At 40.6% G+C, this 24,669-nt stretch overlaps 1 protein-coding gene across 1 annotated transcript in view; it reads right to left on the reverse strand.

Moving 5' to 3' along the window:
- Positions 1-23,201, reverse strand: part of BTC (betacellulin) — a 39,205-nt gene extending 16,004 nt beyond the window's left edge. Inside the window, exons 1-2 of the mRNA XM_032398408.1 lie at positions 23,124-23,201; positions 179-277 (exon numbers count right to left, since the gene is read on the reverse strand). Of these exons, the coding sequence (XP_032254299.1) occupies positions 179-277; positions 23,124-23,187 (163 nt within the window). The 5' untranslated portion in view covers positions 23,188-23,201. The remainder of the gene's footprint in view (positions 1-178; positions 278-23,123) is intronic.
- Between the last annotated feature and the right edge of the window lie 1,468 nt (positions 23,202-24,669).

Genomic DNA, 24,669 nt, shown 5'->3' on the forward strand with positions numbered 1-24,669 from the left:
GTGAAGGCATTACTATACATACAGCACTTGGCAGAGAGCCTGGGATATTAGTGTGTGCTCAAAAAACTACCTAGTTTTATGATTACAAGAGTATTAAAAATTAAAATTAGGGAAATCAACTTCCCAAGATTGAACACGAGGCTGATAAAATACAAATGCATCACTTGTTAAGCATTACCTGTGCAGTTTTCCCCAGGATCTCCACAGAGAAGGCCATCCTTTCCAGGACTCCTGGTTGAATTCCCATCTGCCACAACACAGTGGAGGATCACTAGACCTTCAAGTTCAAAACAGAACCAAAACAAGCATGAAAACTTGAATATTTCCTCAATGCAAAGTACTCTACCAAAGTCATGACCCATTTATGAAAATAACAAGGCTGTGACTTCCATTTCCAAGGCTTTCTCCCACAGCAAGGCGGGTGGGGGTGGGTACACAGGCCAACGGTCTAATTTTTTTAAGCTCAATGACAAAGACAGAATTTTCAAGCCGGCATCACTTACATGTAACTGTGCATCTTGAGTGAAGAGACTTGGCCATAGCTTGTGATGGAGACATCACAGAAGCGGACAAATAGAGTTCTCGGCCGATGCACAAATACACTGATGAATTTCCAGGGAGACTGGATGACAAACCCACGTGTAAATGTACTCTCTCCATTCCATACAGACTCAGTGTTTCTCGGGTATTGACTATTGTTTGTACTTCCTTCTTGGGATGTGAACTAGATATTCAATTTGTGAGAATTATTTGAAAATTGTAGCTTCCCTCAGCTAAGTATCCCTGTTGCTGAGAAGGACAGACATCATGGAAAGATAAGGGGGTGAGAGGAATGTCTAGTAATTATTCCGAAGGAAATAATCCAAGATACATTAAAAAGGTTTAGCTGCAAAATTTTCCTTATTTGCACTTTCTAATTTTCTAGTAGCATATTTTATTTGTTGCAACAATAGAAAACGATAAAAAACAACAACAATAAAAAAAAAAAAGAGTGTCTCCCCAATTGAAAAACACACACACACAATTTGGCCACGAAATTTCTAGATTTTTCATATCTTTTATCCCAATACCTGCCACCCTCCTTTCACACTTATAACAAACCAGAAACTTATATAATCATTTAGGGCTTTCCAAGCATGCTGATTGTATATTTACTCATCTTTGTAATCCTGGTAACTAACACAGAACGCAAATGTTGAAAGAATGAACAAAACAATCTATAAAAGAACAAAACAACTTTCAGATTAAAAAATCCCAGTATCCGTTTCTAGTGGAAAATCTCAATAAATTTCTTTATTATTATAAAATAGGTTTAATTCATTTTTAAATTCCCATACATGAGCTTTCTCCATGGGCAGAATCAGGAGGCCTTAATTCTGGAGTTAATCTGTTCTAATGGTGGGAATTTTACAAAACGCTCTAAATCTAACAGAGATTCAACATCCACAAACTGGGGATGGCAATATCTCCTTCTAGAGGTTATTGTAAAAATAAAATTAAGTAACATAAGAAAAGGCACGTGGCTTGGCACCTAGTACACAATTTTTAGTCCACTCACACTCCTTTCTGTCACTTATAATTTAACCCATCGTTCTCCACTTCCACTTAAAAGAGGGAGCCCTGCTTCCACTGAAACCCTGCCCAGGGCCTTCAAGCATTCTGGCAGGCTGGGGCCTGTGCCCAGACTCTCTTCTGCTATGACTCACTCCACATGCTGGCAACAGCTGCAGAAGGGATGCCACTGGGGAGAGGTCTGGACAGGACTCCTGGGGAGGAAGCACGCTCAGGCAAACCAAGCAGCAAGCACAAGGCCCTGGGGTAGCCGGCACTACTCTCCCACCCACAAACTGCAGGTTATAGTCACAAGCCAGCAGCCATGAACCAAATCCACCTGAAGAGCCATTTTCTTGATCTGCATAGTTTTAAAAAATTGAATCATGACAGTTCATCTTAAACCCGGATTTTTCTGCTTCCACTGAAAAAGCAGAAGGTCTGGCAACACAGGCGTGAAACACCTTCTCAGCAACAGCTGGGCAAGGCTAAGCAGCAGATGACCCCCTTTAATGCCACAGACTCCATCAGGCTTGCTGCGCTCATTTACTCTAACTGCCTAGACCCTGACAGGCATTTCGGTTTGTGATCTGTGCGAAGTGACTCAGGAATCACAGAAATGCTCACAAAACCATTTACTCAATACTGAAGGCTGCTTCAAAGAGGAAAGGCATTCCTGTTCCATCCATAATTCAACAAATATTTATTGAGCACCATGACACAAGGCGCCGAAGGTTCGAAGATAACAGATATTATCACTGACCTTAAGGAGCTCGCATTCTGGTAAGGAAGGTAGACACACAAATCTTTAAGGTGTAGTGTAGTAAGGACAACAGCAGAGGTGACACAGGATGGAGAATCAAATCTACCTAGCTGCAGACTTGATAGAGAAGGTGAGCATTGTGGGGAGTTTTTAATGAGGAAGAAATGATTTTTTTAAAACATCAATTAATAACTTCTAGAAGATAAAAATTGTGTAAGCAAGATAACATAATCATTGATGTTATTTGTTTCAGCAGTAGACAAGATTTATATGGTAATAATAATGTAAATACTGATAATTTAAATTATTATATCAAAAATTATCATAAAATCAGGACCAGTAATTAGCCCACATACACCATGTGGGGAAACTGTGGTGATTTATCAGTATCTATGCAGTGCCAGTTCTTAAATGTTTTATCACCCCTATAGTGATATACTGAAATTAGGAGGGTAGAGAAACTCAGTAGGTAAAATCTAAACTTGCCAGTTCAACAAATAGTATTACAAGCAAGTGATTTAGCAAGATGGAGGTAAATACAGAAGAAACACTTAAAAGAGTCAGAAATGGTTGCTTCTAGGAGATGGAGAGGAAGGAAGCTGTCGTGCCAAGATCTGCTATTTGTTGTTGTAAACCTTTTAGTCCTATTGGATTTTTAAAAATCTATGTATATTTATTACTTTATTGAAAATGAAATTAATTTTTATGAAAAGGATAAATAAAGTTGTAACTAGCCAAGGCATTCTAAACAAAAGGGACAGCTTGTAAAAGGACACAGTGTAAGTAATACAACCTGTCTGGTTTGTCTGGCAGGTGGGTGGGGTTCGTGATGGAGAGGAGGCTGGGGGGCAAATAAATATGACCATCTTAATTACTTTGGATTCTGTTAGGCACTTAATTTGGGGTCATTGAAAAGCTTTAAGTGAGAAATAAACATAATATTTTTGTTTGTTTGTTGTGTGTGTGTTTGTTTGAAAAGGTTGCTTGAACACCAGGATAGGTGATTCAGACACACCTAAATCTAGGTGGTGGCACTGGGTATGGAGAAGAAGAAATGAACATGAGAGATATTCACAAAGTAAAATATAAAAGACTTGGTGGCTGGTGGGATAGGGTGGGAAGTGAGAAAAAAAGAAGTCTAGAATGACCCCAGAGTTTGGGACTTGAGTGGCTGGCTGGACTGTGGTACCAATCACAGACACATGGGACACCAGAAGACAAACATTACGGAGAAATACTAGTGGCATAAGAAGTATGCAAATGATTTCAGATTACTCTTCAAAGATGTCCAACTGAGAAAGGGAGGGGAAAGATTAGTGAATAGATAAAGAAAAAAGGGGAGTTGTTTTTGTTTTTGTTCTTAATGTGAGAGAAAATTGATAGAAAGAAGCCAAAGGTATAGGAAAGAGGCAAAGGAGGGGCTACCAGTAAAGGCAGAAAAGGTTACAAAGTGTAGCCTGAAAGGCAGGGCCTCTTCTGCAGTATATGATCCTTTGCAGTCAAAGTTAGTAATTTTGCAAATATAACTTTATTTTCAGTAAATGAAAGGTCTTTAGAAAATAAGAGCTTAAAGGTATTTTACATTCTATATATCTCACCTCATTGTTCAAAGGAATCCAAGTTCTGGCTTAAAATGAATGCAAAACATCCAAAGGTTTCTCAACTTTCATACTATTGACATTTGGGGCTGGATAATTCCGTGTTATGGGAGGCTGTGCATCACAGAATAATGATTAGCCATGGCTTTTGCCCTCCAAATGCCGATAACATCCTACCCCCATCTCTCCTCCTACTTCTGAGTTGTCACAATCAAAAATATCTCCGACCATTGCTAAATATTCCTGAAAGGAAAACTGACCTGGTTGAGAACCATTGCAATTCTCTCCAACCTGTTTTAATATTTTTTGTCCAAAATATAGCTTTCATTTTGAATGTGTTGCTTTAATGTAAATCAATCACACAGCCTCAAAGGCTCAAATTTTGACTTCTTAAAAAATTTCTCTGGGAAAGTTTCATTATCTTGTGGAAAGATCATCGAACTCAGTCATTAATTCACTGTGTGACCTTGAGCTAATTAACAATCTATCCTGACCTTTTTCATCAAGAAAAATTAGAATCATGGGTTTCCTGCCCATCCCATAATCTGGTTCATGAAAATCAAAAGAAATAATATAGTAAAAGAATTTATTTAAAAAAACATATGTTATTAAAATAGTCATTATCTTTATCAGAGAAAGTATGGATTATACTTTAGAGAAAATAAAAGAAAATACGATACTTAGATGTGGAAAACATAATAAGATTTTCATTCATAAGAGTCACAAGTTTTATTAGTAAGAACCTTAGAGGAATTAAAATATCCTACCAACCAACTCTCAACTTCCCCGAAATCATCCTCTGGGAGAGTTCTTCAAGCCTGCCTTTACAATTTCAGTACCGAGTCTTCACTCTCTTCTAAGGCGTTCCATTTCAGTGAGATCTTTCATCCATTCTTTCAATTGCAGCCGTTCATTCATTCAAAGAGATTATTAAGCATTTATTTCTAAAGCTCTATAAATACTTCTTTACATTAAGCTGGTTTTTTCCTTCCCATAATTTTACTCTGTTCATTGTAATCACCTGGACTAAATCTAACCTCTCTTTCCCATGACAGGTTCTCATTTATTTGAAGCCAGCTATCAAATCTTCCTGAAAGGATTCCTCTTCTTCAGGTTGAACATCCTGGTTCCTTCAACCACATTTTACTTGTCATCATAAGACCCTCATAATCCTTGCCATGGTCCCTTAAATGTACAGTCAAACCAAGGTGCCATTTCACATGGTCTGGCAAAGACAGACTAGAATGGGGCTCTTGTCCCCCACATTGTAGGCACCATATTTCTGGTAATGCAGTCCCATAGCACATCAGCCATTTTTGGCTATCTGATTAAATACTGGGGTTTTAGTCTATTTACAATTAAAGGAAACTCCTATATCTCTTGTACTACTGGGAAGCAGTGTACTGATGGGTTTATTTTTTCTTTTTTGTTGTAGCTCTGTTTTGTTTCACTTTTGTTTTTTACCTAAAAAAATGATTTTAGGGCGCCTGGGTGGCTCAGATGGTTAAGCGTCTGCCTTCGGCTCAGGTCATGATCTCAGGGTCCTGGGATCGAGTACCGCATCGGGTTCCCTGCTCAGTGCAGAGCCTGCTTCTCCCTCTCCCTCTGCCACTCCCTCTGCTTGTGCTCTTCTGTCTATCTCTCTGTCAAATAAATAAATGAAATCTTTAAAAAAAAATTATTTTAGACTTTTTAAAGGTCTCTTTAAAAATTGTATTAGATTTCACCTATCAGTCAAATATTTCACAATCTTTTTTTCTTATTCTTTCATTTAACCTACTTCACGTGATCTGCAGAGTTTCTGAAGGATGCATTAAAACAAAAAAAACAAAATAAAACAAAAATAATGTTAGATTAGTTGTGTTTGCTAAGTGATGGGAAATTGAGTCTCTATTACTGGTGCTAGTTTTTAAATATCAACTGTACTCATAAAACTAAAGACAAAAAAGAAAAGAAACCCAATTCTACTTTCATGAGTCAAGGTTCCATTTATGAGATGCTCAAATTAAAAATTACAGAATTTATTAAAAGTATTATCCCTGTCAGCCAGCATGGAGAATGAAGTCATTGGGAACAATATAAGCATTGAAAGAGAGCCAGCCTGACAAGGAGCATGACCCACTGTCTCATAGTTAACTGCTAAATGTTGAGGTAAGTTGTACACCAGCTGGGTCAACTATTTAAAAAGATCAAATGTGACCAACTTAAACAGTTATGTATGTTGTATTTGCCTCATCTCTGAGCTGAATTTTCCATTTTTACAGCCAAATGCATTTTATATTTTAAAAATAAATATAACATTATCAAAAAATAATTTTTTGACAGCATTAATCTGTGTTCTGATGACTTAGGACATCTTCTTGGATATCTTAACTTCTGCTTGTATCTACCAAATCCAATGATTTCTTATGATATTGTATCAATCTCATTTTAGGATTTGAACCACACTCCATGTCCCATTAGAAAATATAACTGTAAATCAAAGGAGAATTTATTAATCTATGAATATAAGCAGAACTTGGAAGAATATCTCATAGTCAAATCCCTAAAATTCTATTTATATTAGAAGAAAGGAGTATAGATTAGTGGGAAAAAAGATAAACTGGGAGTCAAATGGCACCAGATTTGAATCCTGGATGTACTTTCTAATCACTAGCTTTATGATTATGATTAAGTCACTCAACATTGAACTTCAGGCTCCCCATCTGTAAAATGAGGCCCGTAATAAGTAAGTTACGTGGTAGAGATCTAGTTATGTGCTTTAAAAAAGAGAAAAAATAAATTATGAATTATTAACCTTGGTAATGCCTGGCACAGGGTCGGTACTCAACACAATAGCAGCAATAAAAGAGTTGAAGTAAAAAAGGATTCAAATTCTTCTGGTAAAACAGTAGATGATCATTCTCCTAAGTGGATATTTCTACATTTATGCTATGATTTGATCCCTGTGTAAAATATGGCTATGAAATAAGGTACAAAAGATAAATACACATGCGTACACATACCACATTCCTACAGTGTGGTTATATGTATGTACTTAGTGAGGCAGAACAATGTGTTGGCCTTTCCACACTCTGTTTCTCTCCAGCGTTTTTAAAAGACATTTGAAGTGAATGCACCTCAGTTGATGAAGAGAAATATGACATCTTGTATGGTTCTTTGTATTCTCAGGACAGTTCTGCTGGTGACTCAGCATACTGTGTATGTCTGACAGGGTTACTGAGTCAGGGGGTTGGTTAAGTGATTCGGTGATACAAACACAGTAGATAAAATCAGATCTTGAATGGGGCTAACAACCAAGGAGATTATAAATTACATCTCTAATTTTAGAAAAACAAAGTTAATAAAGTTTTTAAAGTTTTAATCAACATTCAGAGTAAAAACTATAAGGATCTGGGACATTTTTTCATTGTATCTTCATTGTCAAGAAGAAAAACAGAATCCTGAGTATGCATCCTATACAGAGAGCGTTTTCTAAGTCCAAAAGGAGACTACATCTACCATGTTGAAGGGGCGCCTGGGTGGCTCAGTTGGTTATGCATCTGGCTCTTGATTTCAGCTCAGGTCATGATATCAGGGTCATGAGATCAAGCCCCGAGTTGGCTCTGCACACAACTCGGAGTCTACTTAAGATTCTCTCCGTCTCCCTCTGCCCCTCCCCCACTGCTTGTGCAGGCACGCAAGAGCGTTCCCTCTCTCTTTCTCGTTCTCTCTCAAAATAAAAGAAAAAAGAAAAAAATAACATGCAGTTGAAAAAAATATTAGGGAATGGAATGATGTTTATCATTGTGGGCTTGTGATTGACTGAGACAAAAACTAAAACAGGTGAAGTTTGACATTAGCATTCTCTTCCATCTATTTTTGTTGACTCCTTTTCCATTTTTTTCATTGTTGTATTGCCCTCCTATAAACCAATATTTTTGTACTGCCTTGACATTCCCCAAATAGAAGATAACTTTTAAATATAATTTCCTTTCCAAATGTGTTTGCTTTCAAAGCAGATGTGCAAGGAGAGAAATTACTTAACTCAAATACTCTGAACTCAAGTGCTTTAACCTGGGTCTTCTAGAAAGCAGAACCTGAGATATATATGAAGGGATTATCACTTTATTTGGGAGGTACAAGTTCTGGGGTCACAAGAATGAGGAAGCAAAAAAGAAATGAAGCAAAGAAGAAGACAAAGCAATGCAATGTGTGTGCCCATCACACAGATGCAGCTCCAAAGTTCACCACAAAGCGACACCAAACTTTGCTCAGACCACATGTTCACTCATACATAAGCTATATAAAGCAGTTTAAAAACCAAAAAAAAACTTTATCTTGAAGTAGTTCATGGAAGAAAGAATGAAGGAGAAATATGTCTGCCCCAATCACTTTCATCACCCATTTCCTGGACAAAATTCCATGTAATGGGTACTAATGGCCTCAATCTCTGGCCCTTTGCTGAATGAGAGGCCAGAACTCATGCCCTGGACATGGTGTTATCCAAGTCCAAAACAAGGGGCAACCCAGTATGGGTAGGGAGCTAAATAGTGACAAAGGAAGTAGTCAAAGGGGTCTTCAGAGGGGCATATTTTTTTGTGCCCTGGTCCAATGAGCATTTGAGGCATCAAGACTTCTCATGGACAGCCATGTTCTAAGATAAAGAGGGACTTTTCCAAGGTCTCTCAAATCACATCACCTGGAAAACTGCCTACACTATCAAACTCAAAGACAGGCTTCTGGATTTTCAGGGCTAGGAAGGGATAGAGACAGGACAGAAAAAAATAAGGGAGTCTTCATAGTTTATGTTCATTCAAAATCAGGAAAGTAACATATGAACTCTTTCCTCTTCCCATGTAAAATTTTATCCCAAAAGGTAGAAACAGTATCTTGGTGTTTAAGAAAGGCTAAGAATGATGGATAACACTTTTTTTAACTTATAAAAGTACTCCACAATCTTATATTTTTAAAGCCCAGAGAGGGAAGTAATTTAACCACCTGTCATACATAAGCTAACTCATATATCTGAAAACTGTCAACACTACAATAATGCCTTTGCCAGTAAATCAACCTCTTTTTTTTTTCTCACCATGACCATTATTAAATCTGTGACAATGACTAAATTGAATGGAAAGCCCATAATAACCTAGAGCTAGTTTCTTAGAAATCATCGGTTGTCAAAACTTGACTTTTTGATTCCCATTCCTTTATGATAAGACCATTCCAGACAGTCAGACATTATAATACTTTAAATGGAAAGCTCTGGGCTCACTGAATTTCCATAATAGTTCATAGAGAGGGGAGAAAGGAACCAAGCAAAAGAACAATTTGTTATCAGGAAGGATTATCCGATTGCAAAATGAGGAGAAAATGTGGAGTTGGCCTCTGGATTTAGTGATAACACAGTCTCTGACCCATGAGGAAACCGTCATCAAACTTTAATAATGGTAAGGGAAAGAACATAGAATTTAAGAGTAGATGCTTACCCAACCTGAAAAAGCCCCAGAATTTAGGCTCTTAAAATGAGCTAGGGAAAGCCAATCCAACTTAACATTAATCCATTATTATCTTTATCAACAAAACTATTTGCAGAGACCAAAAGTAGAAAGAAAGATGAGGCAGTATATTTTAAGTGTCAGGTATATAGAAAATAGATTCTATTGGAGTCCCAAAAAAGAGCAATGTGTTGAGCTGGAGAATCCATAAGGAAAAGTTTCACAGAGGTTGGAAAAAAATTGGATCAAAGGCAATGACATAGAAATGAGCCTAGTGTGTTTGGAAGATACTGAGTAAAGCTGTCCAGCTGGAGTGAACAATTATGCAGAGTATTAAGAACAAGGGCCTTCTTGTTGTGTGTGGTGTGACTGTGAAATAATTCAACTGATCTTCCTGTGTTACCTATGAAAATAAGACACATTGAGACATGGTCACACCACATATTTCCAGTTGAAATTCTGCAATGTCTGTTCAGCACATCCGAAAGACAGAGTCCCAATAAAGATTCTGACTAGTCTAGAAAACCACTTAAGAAGTATTTAACAGTGGTGAATACTGTTGAATAGAAATTACTAAGAGAGAACAGGATGCATTTCCTTTGTCATGCTTCTGCAAAGGCAAATGTGAAGTGTAGCTTATTATTCTTAGGTGTAGTTTCGCCTCACATCTAAATCACACATTCAATCACTCATCTTACCCTCCATTTCAGGAAAATTGTCACATATCTAAAAGTGATTAGAGAATTTTCTCATAGAAGTTTTCTATCAAAGAACGACAATGTTGAAAATGTGTCTCCTGAAATAATCAATAATCACATTTGAAACTTTTGTTAATATCATGTATCAATTATAGTTATGCCAGGGTTTTTTCCAATTCATAATTGAATCCCCATGATAAGTTATTATCCTAATAAATGGTAAAATATAAGGCCAAACCTGAGCCTGGGGCATGGGATTGGTACTAAATTCCAAGATATCCTATTATCACATCATATGAGGAATATGTAATATCCACATGACATCATTGGTGATGTTAACCTTGATATCTCATTCATGAGAAGACAAAGTCACTGAATACAGTTTAAGAAGGAAAAACCGCACCACTGGTTCACAAGGTTTCAAATGTCCTGCCTCTTCTTTTCTTCCCAGAGAAGTCAGCTGACAGTGTCTTAATTTGAAACCCCATCTTCCAAACTCCAAAGCATTCCCAAATGGCAGTAACATCATGCTGTGTTTGTAGAGACACAAGAACCCTTGGTGGTCATTTGGCATACTTCCTATCTAACTCAAGAATCCCTTACACAACTTCCATAAGTGCCACCAGACCATAAACATGTCCAGGCATGGGAAGCTCACCACATCCCAAGCCACTGATTCCACTTTTTTCAAAGCTCTACCTGGGAGAAAATTAAGGTGAGAGCTGCCTTCCTGGAATTTTAGTTTTAATCCAATCTGTGCCCTCTGAACTACACAGAGGAAACCTTTGTTGAGACAACTTTTCAATGATTTGAAGTTGGCTCTCATAAACCAAAATTTTCTCTTTTCTAGCCACCACTCCAACTTTTATCCTCTCAGTTGTCTGTGTGTGTGTGTGTGTGTGTGTGTGTGTGTGTGTGTGTGTGTGTGTCTTCTTCAGTTACTACCAATGTCTTGTCTCTGGCTTTTTAAGAACACCAGTGATTTCCTCATAGCTCACCCACCAGTGACCTCTTCCTGAACCTCAGCCTCCTCCCTCTGCAGTATTTGATATGGTTGCCTTTCCCAAGTCTTCCATCCAAAATCCACCCCCATTCTCAGCTTCCTGACTTGTCCTTCCCTCTTCACTCAACTCTGCCAGCTCTTTTTCCAACTCCCACACCACATATATGGTCGCCACCAACACTCTACTCCCAGCCTTCTTTTTTTTTTCAAATGTTTTTATTGTGGTAAAACACACATGACACAAAATTTCCTATCTTAACCATCTTTAAATGCTCTGTTCAGTAGTATTAAGCACATTCATACCGTTGTACAACCATCTCCACCATCCATCTCTAGAACTCTTCATCTTGCAAAACTGAAATGCTATACCCACTAAACAGTAACCCCCCACCCTCTCCTCTCCCAGCCCCTGGCAAACACCATTCTACTTTCTATCCCTATGATTTTGCCTTGGTATTCTTTTTCATAATGCCATTCCATGTCACAAAACACCCATGGTCTCAGCATTTAAATAAATATTTACTTAGAAATTATCACTGGGCACTGTGGTGGAGTTTAAAATTACAATCAGCTAAATGATTACTTTCTATTTTCAGCCCTATTTTCTAACCAGGTGATTGTCCAAACTGGCTAGTCATTAGGACCTCCTGTAGGATCTTTTTTGTACTAAACTTTTTATTTTGTAATAATTTTAGATTTATAAAACAGTTGCAAAATACAGAGCATTCCTGTATCCTCCTTACCCACTTTTCTTTCCTCTAATGTCACCATCTTACGTTACCGTGGCACAGTTACCAAAACGAAGAACCAACATTGGTACATTACTAAATGTACCAATTGAGTTTAGTTGACTAAACTCAAGACTTCATTCTAACTCCACGAATTTTCCATTAATGTGCTTTCTCGGTCAGGATTTCTAGTCTCCTCTGGTCTGTGATGGGTTCTCAGTCTTTCCTTGTTGGTTGTTTTTTTTTTTTTTTTTATGATTTCATTGACAAATTTGATGTGTACTAGTCAGGTATTTTGTAGAATGTCCTTCAATTTTGGGTTTGTCTGATATTTTTATAATGATTGGACTGGGGTTATGGGTTTTAGGAGCAAATTCTACAGAAGAGACGTGTTCCCCTCATCACATTACATGAGGGATTCATGACATCTACATGACATCAGTGGTGACATTGAACTTGGCCACTTAGTGAAGGTAGTGTGTGCCAGACTTTTGCACTGTAAAGTTACCATTTTCTTTTTCTTGTTCATGCTCTATTCCTTGGAAACTAGCCTACACTCAAAAGGACCTCCTACATGGGATAGTATCTACATATATTATTTGCAATTACTCTGTAAGGAAAATTTGTTTTTTCTCCTAGAAGGTCTTTAAAAATTTAGATTCATGGGAACATCTCAATCAGACTTTAGTAGGTCTGGGGAGAGGCCTGATAATTTGTACTTTTTACATTTCTTGGGAGAGCAATCAGATTTGGGGTCCACTGCTCTAATTTGAAGTCAACTTCCATATTTCCAAATGCTCATAAGACATTTGAATGTCTCAAAAGCATTTTACATTCTCACCAAAAGAAAAAAAGCAGCTTTCTTTCATATACGGCACCATAAATTCTTTTTCTCTCTCAGGTGAGCAGTCTTGGAGACAGCTTTCATTCCTCTTTCCCCTTTCTTACCTACACATGACTTGTCATTATAGCCCATAAAATCTTACGGAGAAGCATTTATTGGATTTATTTCTTTCCTTCCATTGCCTGGTCCAGACTTTCTAGGCTACTTCCTAGCCTAGAACAGCTGCTTTCTCTTTACTTGCTCTTATTCGTCCCTCTTCATCTGATCCATTCTGCACATAAAAACGAATCTTAAAACCACTGTATTCCCTGAGGCACCTGGGGGGCTCAGTCGATTAAGCAGCGGACTCTTGATTTGGCTCAATCAAGAATGTGAGATCGAGCGAGCCCCCTGTCAGGTTCTGTGCTGGTTGTGGAGTCTGCTTAAGATTCTCTCTCCTTCTCCCTCTGCCCTTCCTCCCTTCCACCCCTTGCTCTCTCTAAAAAAGCAAAACAAAACAAAACAAGTCACTGCGTTCCCTGTATTAATCCCCTATTGAAAATATTACAATAGCTACTCATTATCTATTATTATTACACTCATTATGACATGAGTTAGGGACAAAACAACGTCTTTAGTGTTAGAGAATGGAGCTGTCATAGAAGAGGGGTGGCGGGGTGGGGGGAGTCAGTGAGAAGAATAAAGTTCATTAAATTCGTTTCCTTCTGTTTTTCTCTGTGGTCGAGAGTTAATTCTCTTGAATTGGTCCTCTTGGATTAGTCTCTTTCTCCAAATGCAATTGCTACTCTAAGATGGGCCTGGAGCTACCTCATGATTATGAGCCACCCCCAGCCTTGGAAAGCCTAGCAGTACATGGTTAGGAGCCACAAAGCAAACCACTCAGGTCAGCCTGTAATCTTAACTTAAGCAAGGTGAGGCCAGCTCTTCACCAAGCTACAGGGCACGCAGTAAAATGGAATCTGGATATTTCCCCAGGATTCAAACAAGTTCCACAGGTAGCAGACCACATAACATTTTAAAATAAAGTCTTAACCTATAACTAAACGCCTGAATTGGTCTAAATTACAACATGTCCTGGCTCTAATTCCTAGGCAATCCTGTGAAGATGGCACTGCAGCAAGAATTCAGGATCCTGACTAATGTTCTCATTCTGGAAACCAGCTCCTTACCCAGTCAGTATTTCCCTCGATGCCACACAAAATTAACTCTTGGTTCTAGGCATGTGGGCCTGCTCACTCTCTGCTGCACACACAAGGAAAAGGTCATTATTAATTTGTCCACCTTCTAATTTTTCTCCCATTGTTTCCTCTACCACCCTCATGGGAAAACTAACTCAAGTCCCTATTTCCTTGATGATTTTTTTTCCCAATCACTCCAGCCCATAACAAATTCTCCTTCTGAGGTCATGTTTAGTTTTTACTAGTAATTTAAACTGTTAGGTATTCAACTACTATACAATGTTTCATTCCCATAAACATTTTTGCCCAATAGAACACAAACTCTTTTTGGAAAGACAATGACATACTTAGACAATTCTCCTTAATGCTAAGCACAGTATTAGACACACTTTATAATAGTATTAGACACACTTTAAAATAGCAAACAATTTTAGATATATCTTCCTTATTATTACATGTTTTAGAAATAAAGACTACTTTCCAACAGCCCACCCCCAACACTATGCCATGGGAAAGAGAGTCTTGTGTTTGGATAAGTTCATGTTTTGCTGGTGGTGGCAGTCAATACCTAAATTTCATGAGCAAATCTCATTCTATCAGGTCAGCCTACTCAGTAAAACCAGGCACAGCTACCATCTAAGTGAACAACTGCCTAAAATAAGTCATTTTTTTGCAAATTCAGAGACATTAAAGATGGAATATAAAGAGTTATTGGGAAACATGAGGATTCTTTGTTTTTTATTATGGAAGCTAGTGTGTGTGTGTGTGTGTGTGTGTGTGCACGCGTGCACAAAGTTTACATCTTGATCTTTGTGACTGACTATGAGAAGCGACTGGTCTAGGAGGACTCCTGTGCTATGTGCATTCAGATTCGTTTATTGAACAAATGTTTATTGAGCACTTACTATGTACAAGCACTGTCCTAGGCCCTGGGAATATAGCTGTAAATAAATCAGACGAAAATCTCTGCCATCATGGAACTTACATTCTAATGGAACTGTTAAAAGCACTATTGAAAGCATGGTTATGATGGAGCAGATTTCTAGTTTTTTCCCTTTGCTTCCAGTGGTGAATATTAAAGCAATTTCCTTTGATCAAAGCAAAAACACCAGCACTCCAACTGGCATAAGGAATGCAATCATTCTGTTTCTCCTTTTTAGTCAATACCTATGAAATAATTTTAAATTATCTACATATTCACAAAGGTGAAAATATTAATAATACATTGAACATTTCGTAGCCAATTATCCTGCTAAAATCTTTTTCTGAATTATCTCATTTTATCCTCAAAACAATCCTATATCCCTAGATGATAGGCATTATTATTGATACCATTCTGTGGATGAGACGGTGCAGCACAAGGAGATTAAATAACTTTCTCAATGTTACAAGACAATAGTATGGAACAACATTTGTGCATGGCTGTCTACTCTTTATAATCTGGAAAAAAACATTATTTTGTCATAAGAAAACTCTCTAAAAACAATTTCTGTTCATTTTTCCATTTTTCTGATTTTTAGAAACAAATTTAGACAGTGTGCCATCATTCATTTTTCTGTAATGTCAGTTTTATTTTTTAAATTAAGATAATTATTTAATTTGAATAAGTGAGATAACCCCATTTTGATGAGATTGTCTAAAATATTAAAATTATCTCCTAAATATTTTATTTTTCTCTGCTAGTGTAGGCTGACTTTTGTGTCTGGTCCAACCTTAAGATGCTGGGTTTGGGTGTCAATGCCAGGCAAGTGCTGTAGAGCTTTTCACTGCATAAAACTAGGATCAAAATTGGCAGATGAAGAAGATTCTATAGAGACATTTTTAGAAAGCAGATATGCATTTTGCTTTTGCAGGATTATTTTTTACATTTGTTCCTTTCTAACAAAACCAGTCAAATAGAACTCCTTTGATAATTTTTACCCATTTCCTTTTTCATAACTAGTGGGAGCAGGAATTTGAGAAATAAAGGCAAAATAAAGTTTTTCTATCAATTGATAGACCCTGGTTACATTAAGGAAGTACCCAGAATCAAAATATCCACAATTTTAAAAATATACTGATCATAATTAATGATTTCTTCTGTACTTTCTTGTTACCTATTATAATAACTCATGTTTATCCAGAACTTACTATGTTCCAGGCACATTTTAAGTGCTTTGTGCTGTAATTAATCTAGTCCATATAATAGCCTTGGTTATATTACTATTGGCTTTTATAGATGAAGAAACTGAGGCCGAGGGGTTTAAACGATTTGCTCAAGATCAAGGAGTTAGTAAGTCATAGCACCAGGGGGGTCATGCCTAGATATAGCCTAGCTCAGAGTCTACACTCTTGACCACAGCATCATACCGCCTCAGGATATGCTCTTTTTAGCCATTCTCAGTCATAGGCCTGTGGGTCCTCTCAGGACCGTCATCCCACCAACTGTTCACTATTGGCTGGGATGGCCTGTGCCTAGGATATAAGTAGGCAGGTTTCCTGGCTGGGATAAAGAGCCAGGAATCCAAGAACTTGAGGCATATCCAGAGCTGGGGATGCCACAAATGTATAGGTCGGCATCAAGGAAAGCAAAGCTGGTAGGAACAGCTAGTATGAACGTCAATGTTTTTTTGATAAGTCAGAACTGGGTCCCTCTTCAATGCAATGATATGTCATTGCACTGCACTTCAGTGACCCATCTCCTCTTGTCTACCTCATTCAGCAACATGTATTTATCTACTACGATCCAGGCTTTGTTACCTCATCTTCAGAGTTCATGCTCATAAAGCCAGAAGCTTAGACAAGTTACTTAATGCCTTTGTGTTTCATATTCTCCTATATAAATAGGAATGATAATGATGTATAGCTTGTGTGTTAGATGGATTGTGTCATATGGATACAATGAGTTATTAGGTTCTTAGAACAGTGCCTGGCATGCATACGACATAACTGCTCTCTTATTATTTTGGGTGTGAAGATCAAATGAGATAATGATATGAAAATGATTTTCCAACTGTAAAGGTCCCCCAAATGTAAGGGGTTATGTGGAGATTCCACAGCAAAGGTCAAGCAGGCATCTGCTTGTGTCATCAGCAACATGTGTGTCAGTCACCCTAGGAGATGGGACCAGTCAAATGTCAGAAACTCAGAATGACATCTCAGTGGGAAGGTGGTCATGAAGAAGTCAAGTCTGCATCTCCTAAAGTGCCTCATTCAGCCTCTATGACAATTTCTTGACCTTTGTACTAGGCTTCCAGGAGTAAGAGGCAGAGGCAAGCTGTCCTATTTTTCTCTGGAAAGACATGGACCATGTGACTCACCCCTAGGCAGGGGGCATGGGTCTGTGCATCACGTGCTTCAGTCTAACCATCAAGAAATCCAGACCATTGATTGCTATGAGATACTGACATATAATGTTAGAGTTAGGGATTCCTCAACACTAACAAGTCAGACCACAGTCAGCCTCCACAGCCAATCTGTCTCAACTTCTATAGGATCCACCACAGGTTTTTATTCCATTTAATACTGAATAGAAACCATGAACATAGCAACTTGGTTACTCCCAGCTAATGAAACATGTGTGTATTAGAAAAAGTTATAATCATCAATAAGGAGGGCATACAATGTAATGAGCACTGGGTATTATATAAGACTGATGAATCACTGACTTCTACCTCTGAAACTAATAATATATTATATGTTAATTAATTGTATTTAAATACAAAAATAAAAATTAAAAAGAAAGAAGAATGGCTGAAAAAAAAGAAAAAGTTATAATCAAACAAGACAGCAAATTACCTCACACCTCATAGAATTCAAATGGCATTTTTTAACGACCCATTAGAGAATGCCCTGAATCCAATACCTTCCTGCCACCATTTAAACACTTATTTTAAAAGCCCCTATTCTGACTGATTGCTTCTGACATCGAAGCAAACACTGAGAGACAAAGAGTAGTCTGAATCTCCCATACAGAATGTAAGAAACAGAAGTAATTAAACTACTTGCAAAACAAAAGTCCTTTGGTGAAAGGTTCTCTAGCATTGCTGGAAGCAAGTTCCAAGTAAAAAAAGGATGAAGAAGCAGGTATCTCTACATCTCTGAATTGTGTGCATGTTTTGCCAACAAGAAGTAGAACTGTTTTCTTTACTGAATCTGCTGTTTTTTTAATGACTGGACATTGTCACAAACTTGCATTCATTCAGTTAGTTAACTAATATGTTTTGGGCTCCTACTATGTGCCAGGCACTCTTTATGCATCCCCCACCCTAAAAGTAAATAAGTAAATAAATTAAAAAGTACATAAGTAAATAAATGAATGAATGAAGCCATGACTTTGCAAAGGAGGAAATGTTATATTAATAACTCATCCTGTTATACTATCAACTCAAGCACTTTTAAATAAAAAGGGCTGAACACAAACACTGTTATACTTCAGTGATACTTTTGGTCACCATTTTGGAATCAGTGCCTCTACTCTCCAGGTCAGGTAAATAACATACTACATAGCCTCAAAAAAAAAAAAAAAAAAAAAAAAAAAAAAGTGAAGAATGAGTAAAAGTACTTCGTGGCTATTGGAATTGACCTTGCTGATAATCAAAGTAGGTTATTGCCTAAGTGATCTGAATTAAGATTAAATACCCCCTCTCTCTCCAACCATCTAAAAAATACCCTATCATTTCTTTAAATTTTAACAATTAAAGATTCATTTAAGCTATCGGGAGTCCTTCTTCAACATACAAATCTGCCTGGGAAAGCTAGCTGTTATTAGCATTACCAAGCATACCCATTTTAATCAGTTGCTTTCCTCTTACAGTTTACTTTGGTGCTCTCCTAACCCTGACCCCCCCCAAGATTCTTTGTGGATCTAGGGGTCTGTCATGGTAATTTTGGAAGGGTATCAGGATCATGGTCTAGGCCTAACTGCATGCAGTCTGGATTCTGGCTTGTCTGGTCCCTCCTGGGAAGATGCTAATCCTAATGGAGAGTTTACAAGCATGGTCCATGGTTCAGAGAGGTGATTCAAGGTACAGCGTGATGCCTGTCCCTCTGACTGTCCCCCCGACTGTCTTCCTCATTACACTCGTGTCTATGTCCTGGCATGAGCTGACTACAATAAAAGGGTGAGAAAAAACAAGATGAGGTTCTTGCACTGGTCTCTCTGAGGACTTGAGGAGCACCCAGGTATTGGGGTGAGCGGTGTCTGCAGAGACCCTGGGACAGACAGACATAGGGCCTTTGACTTCAGCACAGACATGGGCAGACCAAAGCATCAGCAGGGGCACCTTCAGTTGGACATAACAAAGCATGCTTGCAAGTGGTGGGATCTTCCAGAATTATCTGGGAATTTCCACACAGCAACTGAGAATGGAGCAATAACAAAAATCAATTTGTAACAGCTGTTTATGTGCAAAACCTGGGATGGTGAAGAGGAAAAAACCACTCCTAATGCTCTTCTAAGCCAGAAGTATAACTGAAGAGGCGAAGCCTAAAATCTTGCAGCATTTGGGGTTTCAGTTACTTCATTTGTACAATGGGAATTTTACTTGCGGCCACCTACCTGCTTGGTAACTTGGAAGCTAGATACACAGCATGAGCACACTCATATTCTCAGGCAGAACTTAAACCCACTCACAAATATTAATGTTTTATTTTTTTTTTTAAGATTTTATTTATTTGACAGAGAGAGCACAAGCAGAGGGAGACAGAGGGAGAAGCAGGCTCCCTGCTGAGCAAGGAGCCTGATGTGGGACTCGATCCCAGGACCCTGGGATCACGACCCAGGCCGAAGGCAGCCGCTTAACTGACTGAGCCACCCAGGCGTCCCCAAATATTAATGTTTTAGATTTTAATGAGGTGGGGAACATATTTTTAGTCTTAAAATTCACTCATTTTTTAAAAGGTAGCCCTTTTTTACCTTTTTAACTGGTTATGATTTCCGTTTTAGTTTTTATACAGCAACTGGATGAGAGGGAGAAATCAAAAAACAGAATCAAAAAAAGATAATCTGATTTCTTTGAGATGAAAAAAGATACTTTAAGCAAAGTTATTGCCTTTTTTAAAGATTTATTTACTTTTTTTTTAAGATTTTATTTATTCATTAGAGAGAGACAGCATGAGCAGGGGGAGATGCAGAGGGAGAGGGAGAAGCAGACTCCCCACTGAGCAGGGAGCCGGATGCGGGGCTCGATGCAGAGCTTGATCCCAGGACCCTGGGATCATGACCTGAGCCAAAGGCAGACGCTTAACAGACTGAGCCACCCAGGTGCCCTAAAGAGAGAGAGAGAGAACAGGCAAGTGTGCAGGAGCTGGGGGAGGGGCAGAGGGAGAGAGAATCGCAAGCAGACTCCCTGCTGAGCCTGGAACCAGAGGCGGGGCTTGATCCCACAACCATGAGATCATGACCTGAGCTGAAATCAAGAGTTGCTTGCCTAACCGGCTGAGCCACCCAGGGGCCCCAAAGTCATTGCCTCTTTACCATATTTCTCAAAGAAATAAGCACCTACGGTTTTCTCTGTTATGATCAAGTTTGCATGAAACAAAGATCCCATCACAAAGTAAATGAAAGGTACATAGTGTTGTACAAAAATTTCTGTTAAACTTCCCAGTGGAAATGTTAGTTAAAGATGAGTACAATGCCAAGTTGCTAAGGATCTCAGGCTCATCTAAAGCAGCTCCTTCATTTTACAAAGGAGAAAAACAATGTCCAGAAACTTGTCATTTATGGACATCTGAGAGTCATGGAATGGCAGAGCAGGAACCAGGTCTCCTGTGTGCCCCATGCCTGTTCTCAAGGCACTCCCCCCATCCCTCCCCCATCCCTCCCCCATCACACACACACACACACACACACACACACACTAGTGCATCACACAGTACATTGCTCACATTTTCTTCAAAAAGTAAACAACATTTAACATGTGATCTAAATTAGGAATGGGACTGAAAAGTGAAGCGTGTGTGAGAGAAATCAAACCACTTTATGGGAACACTGATGCCAACAAATTACATCCTTTGGAATTTTGCATGCAGTGGAGCTTTTAGGGGATCTGGAGACTGAATTCAGTTCCCTAAGCCAAACATTCAACAGGACAGTTGCACAATCAGGTTACCTTGAATGTAACAACAGCACTGGATTAGAGTTTTGTTTTGTCCTTTCATTTCTGTCTTGTGACAAGTTTTGAGAAAAAAAATAATAAAGCACTTCGTGATAGTAAAGGGGAAAGAATGTCTATCAACCTGGAATAATCACTTCTACCATGACACTTCTGCTGGCACAACGCCCTGATCTAGGCCTTAATTAGTTCTTAGTACCTGGGTTCTACCTGAGACAATCAGGTCTTCTGGCCCCCAGCTCTGTCCCCTCGCCCCACACTGCACCCTCTATCATTGGCCTCTCCTGCCTATTTCAAATCCTATCCAGGCACCAAGACACCCACTCATGTCCTTCATGCAGCTTTTCCCACTGCTCCATCCCTCCCTGGCGAGCTAGCCCTTCTCTGGTTTTATGGATGTTTCTCTTATTGTTTCATATTGGTTAGTCTTGCATTCCCAAATTCAGAATAACATCTTTTTTTTAAAAAAAAAAAAAGATTTTATTTATTTGAGAGAGAGAGAACACAAGTGGAAGGGAAAGGCAGAAGCAGACTCATTGCTGAGCAGGGAGCCCGACACAGGGCTCCATCCCAGGACCCCCGAGATCATGACCTGAGCCAAAGGCAGATGCTTAACCGACTGAGCCACCCAGGCGCCCCTCAGCATAACATCTTTCAGGCAGGACTCATGTCTCAGAATCTCTTGAGCCCTCTTCCCACCCCTTTCCCCATATACTCTAACATCTTGCTGACTATAGCAGATTTTCAGTCAATACTTTGTTGGAAAATCCAGGCAAGGTGGAGGAAGAAAATGCCTGCTTCACCCAAATAATGCTGCCCAAAGCATCAGCACTGTTTCTGGACCTAACTCTCTCTGCCCATTGCTCTTCCTCAGACTCCACATGATGCCCCAACTACATTGTCACTCACTTCTTCCTCTGCTGGGTTTCTTAAATCAGCCCCTTCTCGCTAACCATGGCCCTAAGTCAGATCCACTCACTTCCAGCCAAGGTCATGACACATTTTTTTAGCCACCTCTCCTACTCCAAGGACCATAGCCAAATGAAAGTGTCCATGTAGATTCTGCCTCTTTCCCCACCACGTGAGAAATCCAGCCTTTCCCAGGCTTGAAGGCAGAAGTGATGTCATGGAGACACTGAAGCTGTGGAGACTCCCCTCCCCCCACTTTAGCACCTCAAGCCCAGGTGTCCCTACCCCTGAGCCCAGCTAAGACTACAAAATATTGCTGCCCCTTCCCTCTACCTCCCTCCAAATGACCATGGTGCAGAGGGGATGTCTTGATGTAGCAGGATTTTCCCACCTACATGCCTTCCTTGGTCCCTTCCCACATCCAGCTGCAAGAACTTTCCCCAGCACCTGCGTTCCAGAACTCTCTGCCAAGGCTGCCTCCCAAGGAAGTGAGGGGAACCTCTAGCGGATCCAGGCATCCTGCTCCTCCAGTCCCACCACTCTTCCCTCAGGGCGGAACCGCACCCAGTGCTCCTGAACTGAACAGCCCAAGTTTACTTTTTCTCAATGAAGAAAAGTTTTCCCTTCCCCATTTCATCTTAAAATAGGGAATAATAGGTTCCAAGTAAAACATCTCTGCATTGCTTAGATAGTGCCCTCAGTAAAACATGCCATTTCCCTTTCCCTATCAGCAGCCGGGGCCTAAGGTCTCAGAAGTTGTCTTCTCTCCTCCTCCAGCCCCTCCCCACCGCCCTGACAAGGGCCGGGGGTCTTAATCCACTCCCGGCCCTCCAGGAGTCGTCCCCCTGTCTCTCGCACACACCCAAGGCGCACACACACCCCGCAAATTGCTCTCCACCGTGCTCGGCCCTCCCAGGCCGCATCTTAAGCCAGGGCGTTCCCTCCCTTCTGCCTCCCCGGAGCTGTCCTCCGTCCAGTGTCCCCTGCTCCTTCCTCGGTGGGCTCCGCTCCCACGCCCCTCACTCGCCGGCACCTGCGCCAGCAGCGGGGCCGTGGGATCCCTTCGGCCCTCGGGCAGCCCCAGCAGGTGCAGCCCTAGGTGCCAAGCGCCGAAACCTTAAGCTCGAGCTCGCCCCGGGGTCAGAGCGCTCCGCCTGGGCCCTGACAGCCCCCAGCGCGCCCGGGGGGGTCCAGATGCCCGCGCGGATCAGGGTTCGCCCTCCCTGCCACTCCACCGCAGACTTTCCTCCTGGGGCTCCAGTGCCAGGCGCGCCACTTACCCAGGGCGAGGGCCAGGAGCAGTGGCAGGGAGCCGGCGCCGCTGCCCGGGGCGGCCCGGTCCATCAACCCCACGCTGAGGGGCCGGGCAGCCCCTGGACGAGTCTCCCGCCTCCTCCTGCGCCCCTTCCCGGGCCACGGGCGCCCGAGGGCGGGCCTGGAAACTACTCTCTCGGGCCAGCAGGAAATGAAACTACTTCTCAGGCTGGCACCCGGGCCCCTGGGCAGGCAACACCCCGGGCGGGCGGGCGGGAGGCTCCGGGAGTGTGGCTGGGAGGAGGGAGCCTCCTATTTATCCTCGCTCTTTCTGCACACACCCCAGCAGCGAGGCGCGGGACTCGGTGGTTGTAACCTCCACGCTGTTCCCACCCAAATTGCCCCACACCCACACCCACACTCGAGGACGTATTCGGGCTGCCCTCGGGCCAGCTCACCCACTCCCCCTGCTGGGTCGCACCTGACTCTCGGTTTCCCTCCCCGTTGGGGAGTAAGACAGGTAGGTGGGGAGCGGAGGGAATGCCCGCGGAGGGGTGGCTCAGGTGCTGGGCCTGCGGGCAGTGCTTCGAGAAGCGGGCTCTAAGCTCCTCTAAGCTCCTGCAACGCACGGAGGGAGCATCAGAGCCCCACGCGTGCCCTGAAGTCTAGCTTCCCTTATTTCAACCAACTGTTGGTGTCCCCGAGGGACCAGAGCCAACATTCAGTGTGGTTAACCTTAGGCATTTGACAATTTACAAGCCTTTCCTTTACATATATAATTTGTTGAATATCTGGGAGTTTGGCTCACCAAGAGCTACGTTAGAAATTTCGTTTTCTTATGTATCCATTTACTCCTTGATTCATTGCATTCTCCTTTATTTCAAAAATTCATGTACTGCATTGGATCTATAAAAATAAGGAGAATGCTTTTTGCCTGTGGCTTGCCAAGCACTCTTTCTACTTCATCACACCTCTTCTTTATGGAGAGGTGGGACCCCAGGGTTTTGCACCAAGCATTTTCTGGAACACAAAGGCACCCCCACAGCTTTCAAAGACAAGAAGCAACATCCAATGTTACCTTATGTGATTAATATGTTTGCCTCCAAAATAACTAAAGGGTACAGCTGTTTTCATGCTGATCTATATTCCTCTTGCAAGATCACTATGTAATCATGCTGCCCCCCCCAGTACAGAGTTGTATTTCTACAGTATCCAAAAGTCCAATAAACATTCATTAGTTATGAAATGCAGTTCAGATGTCTGTCCTTTCCTCCCCATTGTTTAAATTAAGCAAAGTATTATGCACTCTTCTTCCACAAACAACATTTCATTTCAAAACCAATTCATATTATTTTAGTGTCCCAGGCAACTGATATATCCAGGGGAATAAAAATCAGCTGTTAATTTTCAGAATCCCATTCTAGCCCCCACATGACAGCTCATAAAGCAGTGATACGATACAGTAGGTAGGCATGGGGTTTAGAGAAATCTAAGGTTGGGGGATAGAAGGTTACTGCATCCCAAATAAAAAGGGCAGGTGTGGAGAAGGCAAGGGATTTGGCATCATCTCCC

The sequence above is a fragment of the Phoca vitulina genome, unplaced genomic scaffold (assembly GCF_004348235.1).
Source record: "Phoca vitulina isolate PV1807 unplaced genomic scaffold, GSC_HSeal_1.0 scaffold3, whole genome shotgun sequence".
Classification (NCBI taxonomy): Eukaryota; Metazoa; Chordata; class Mammalia; order Carnivora; family Phocidae; genus Phoca; species Phoca vitulina.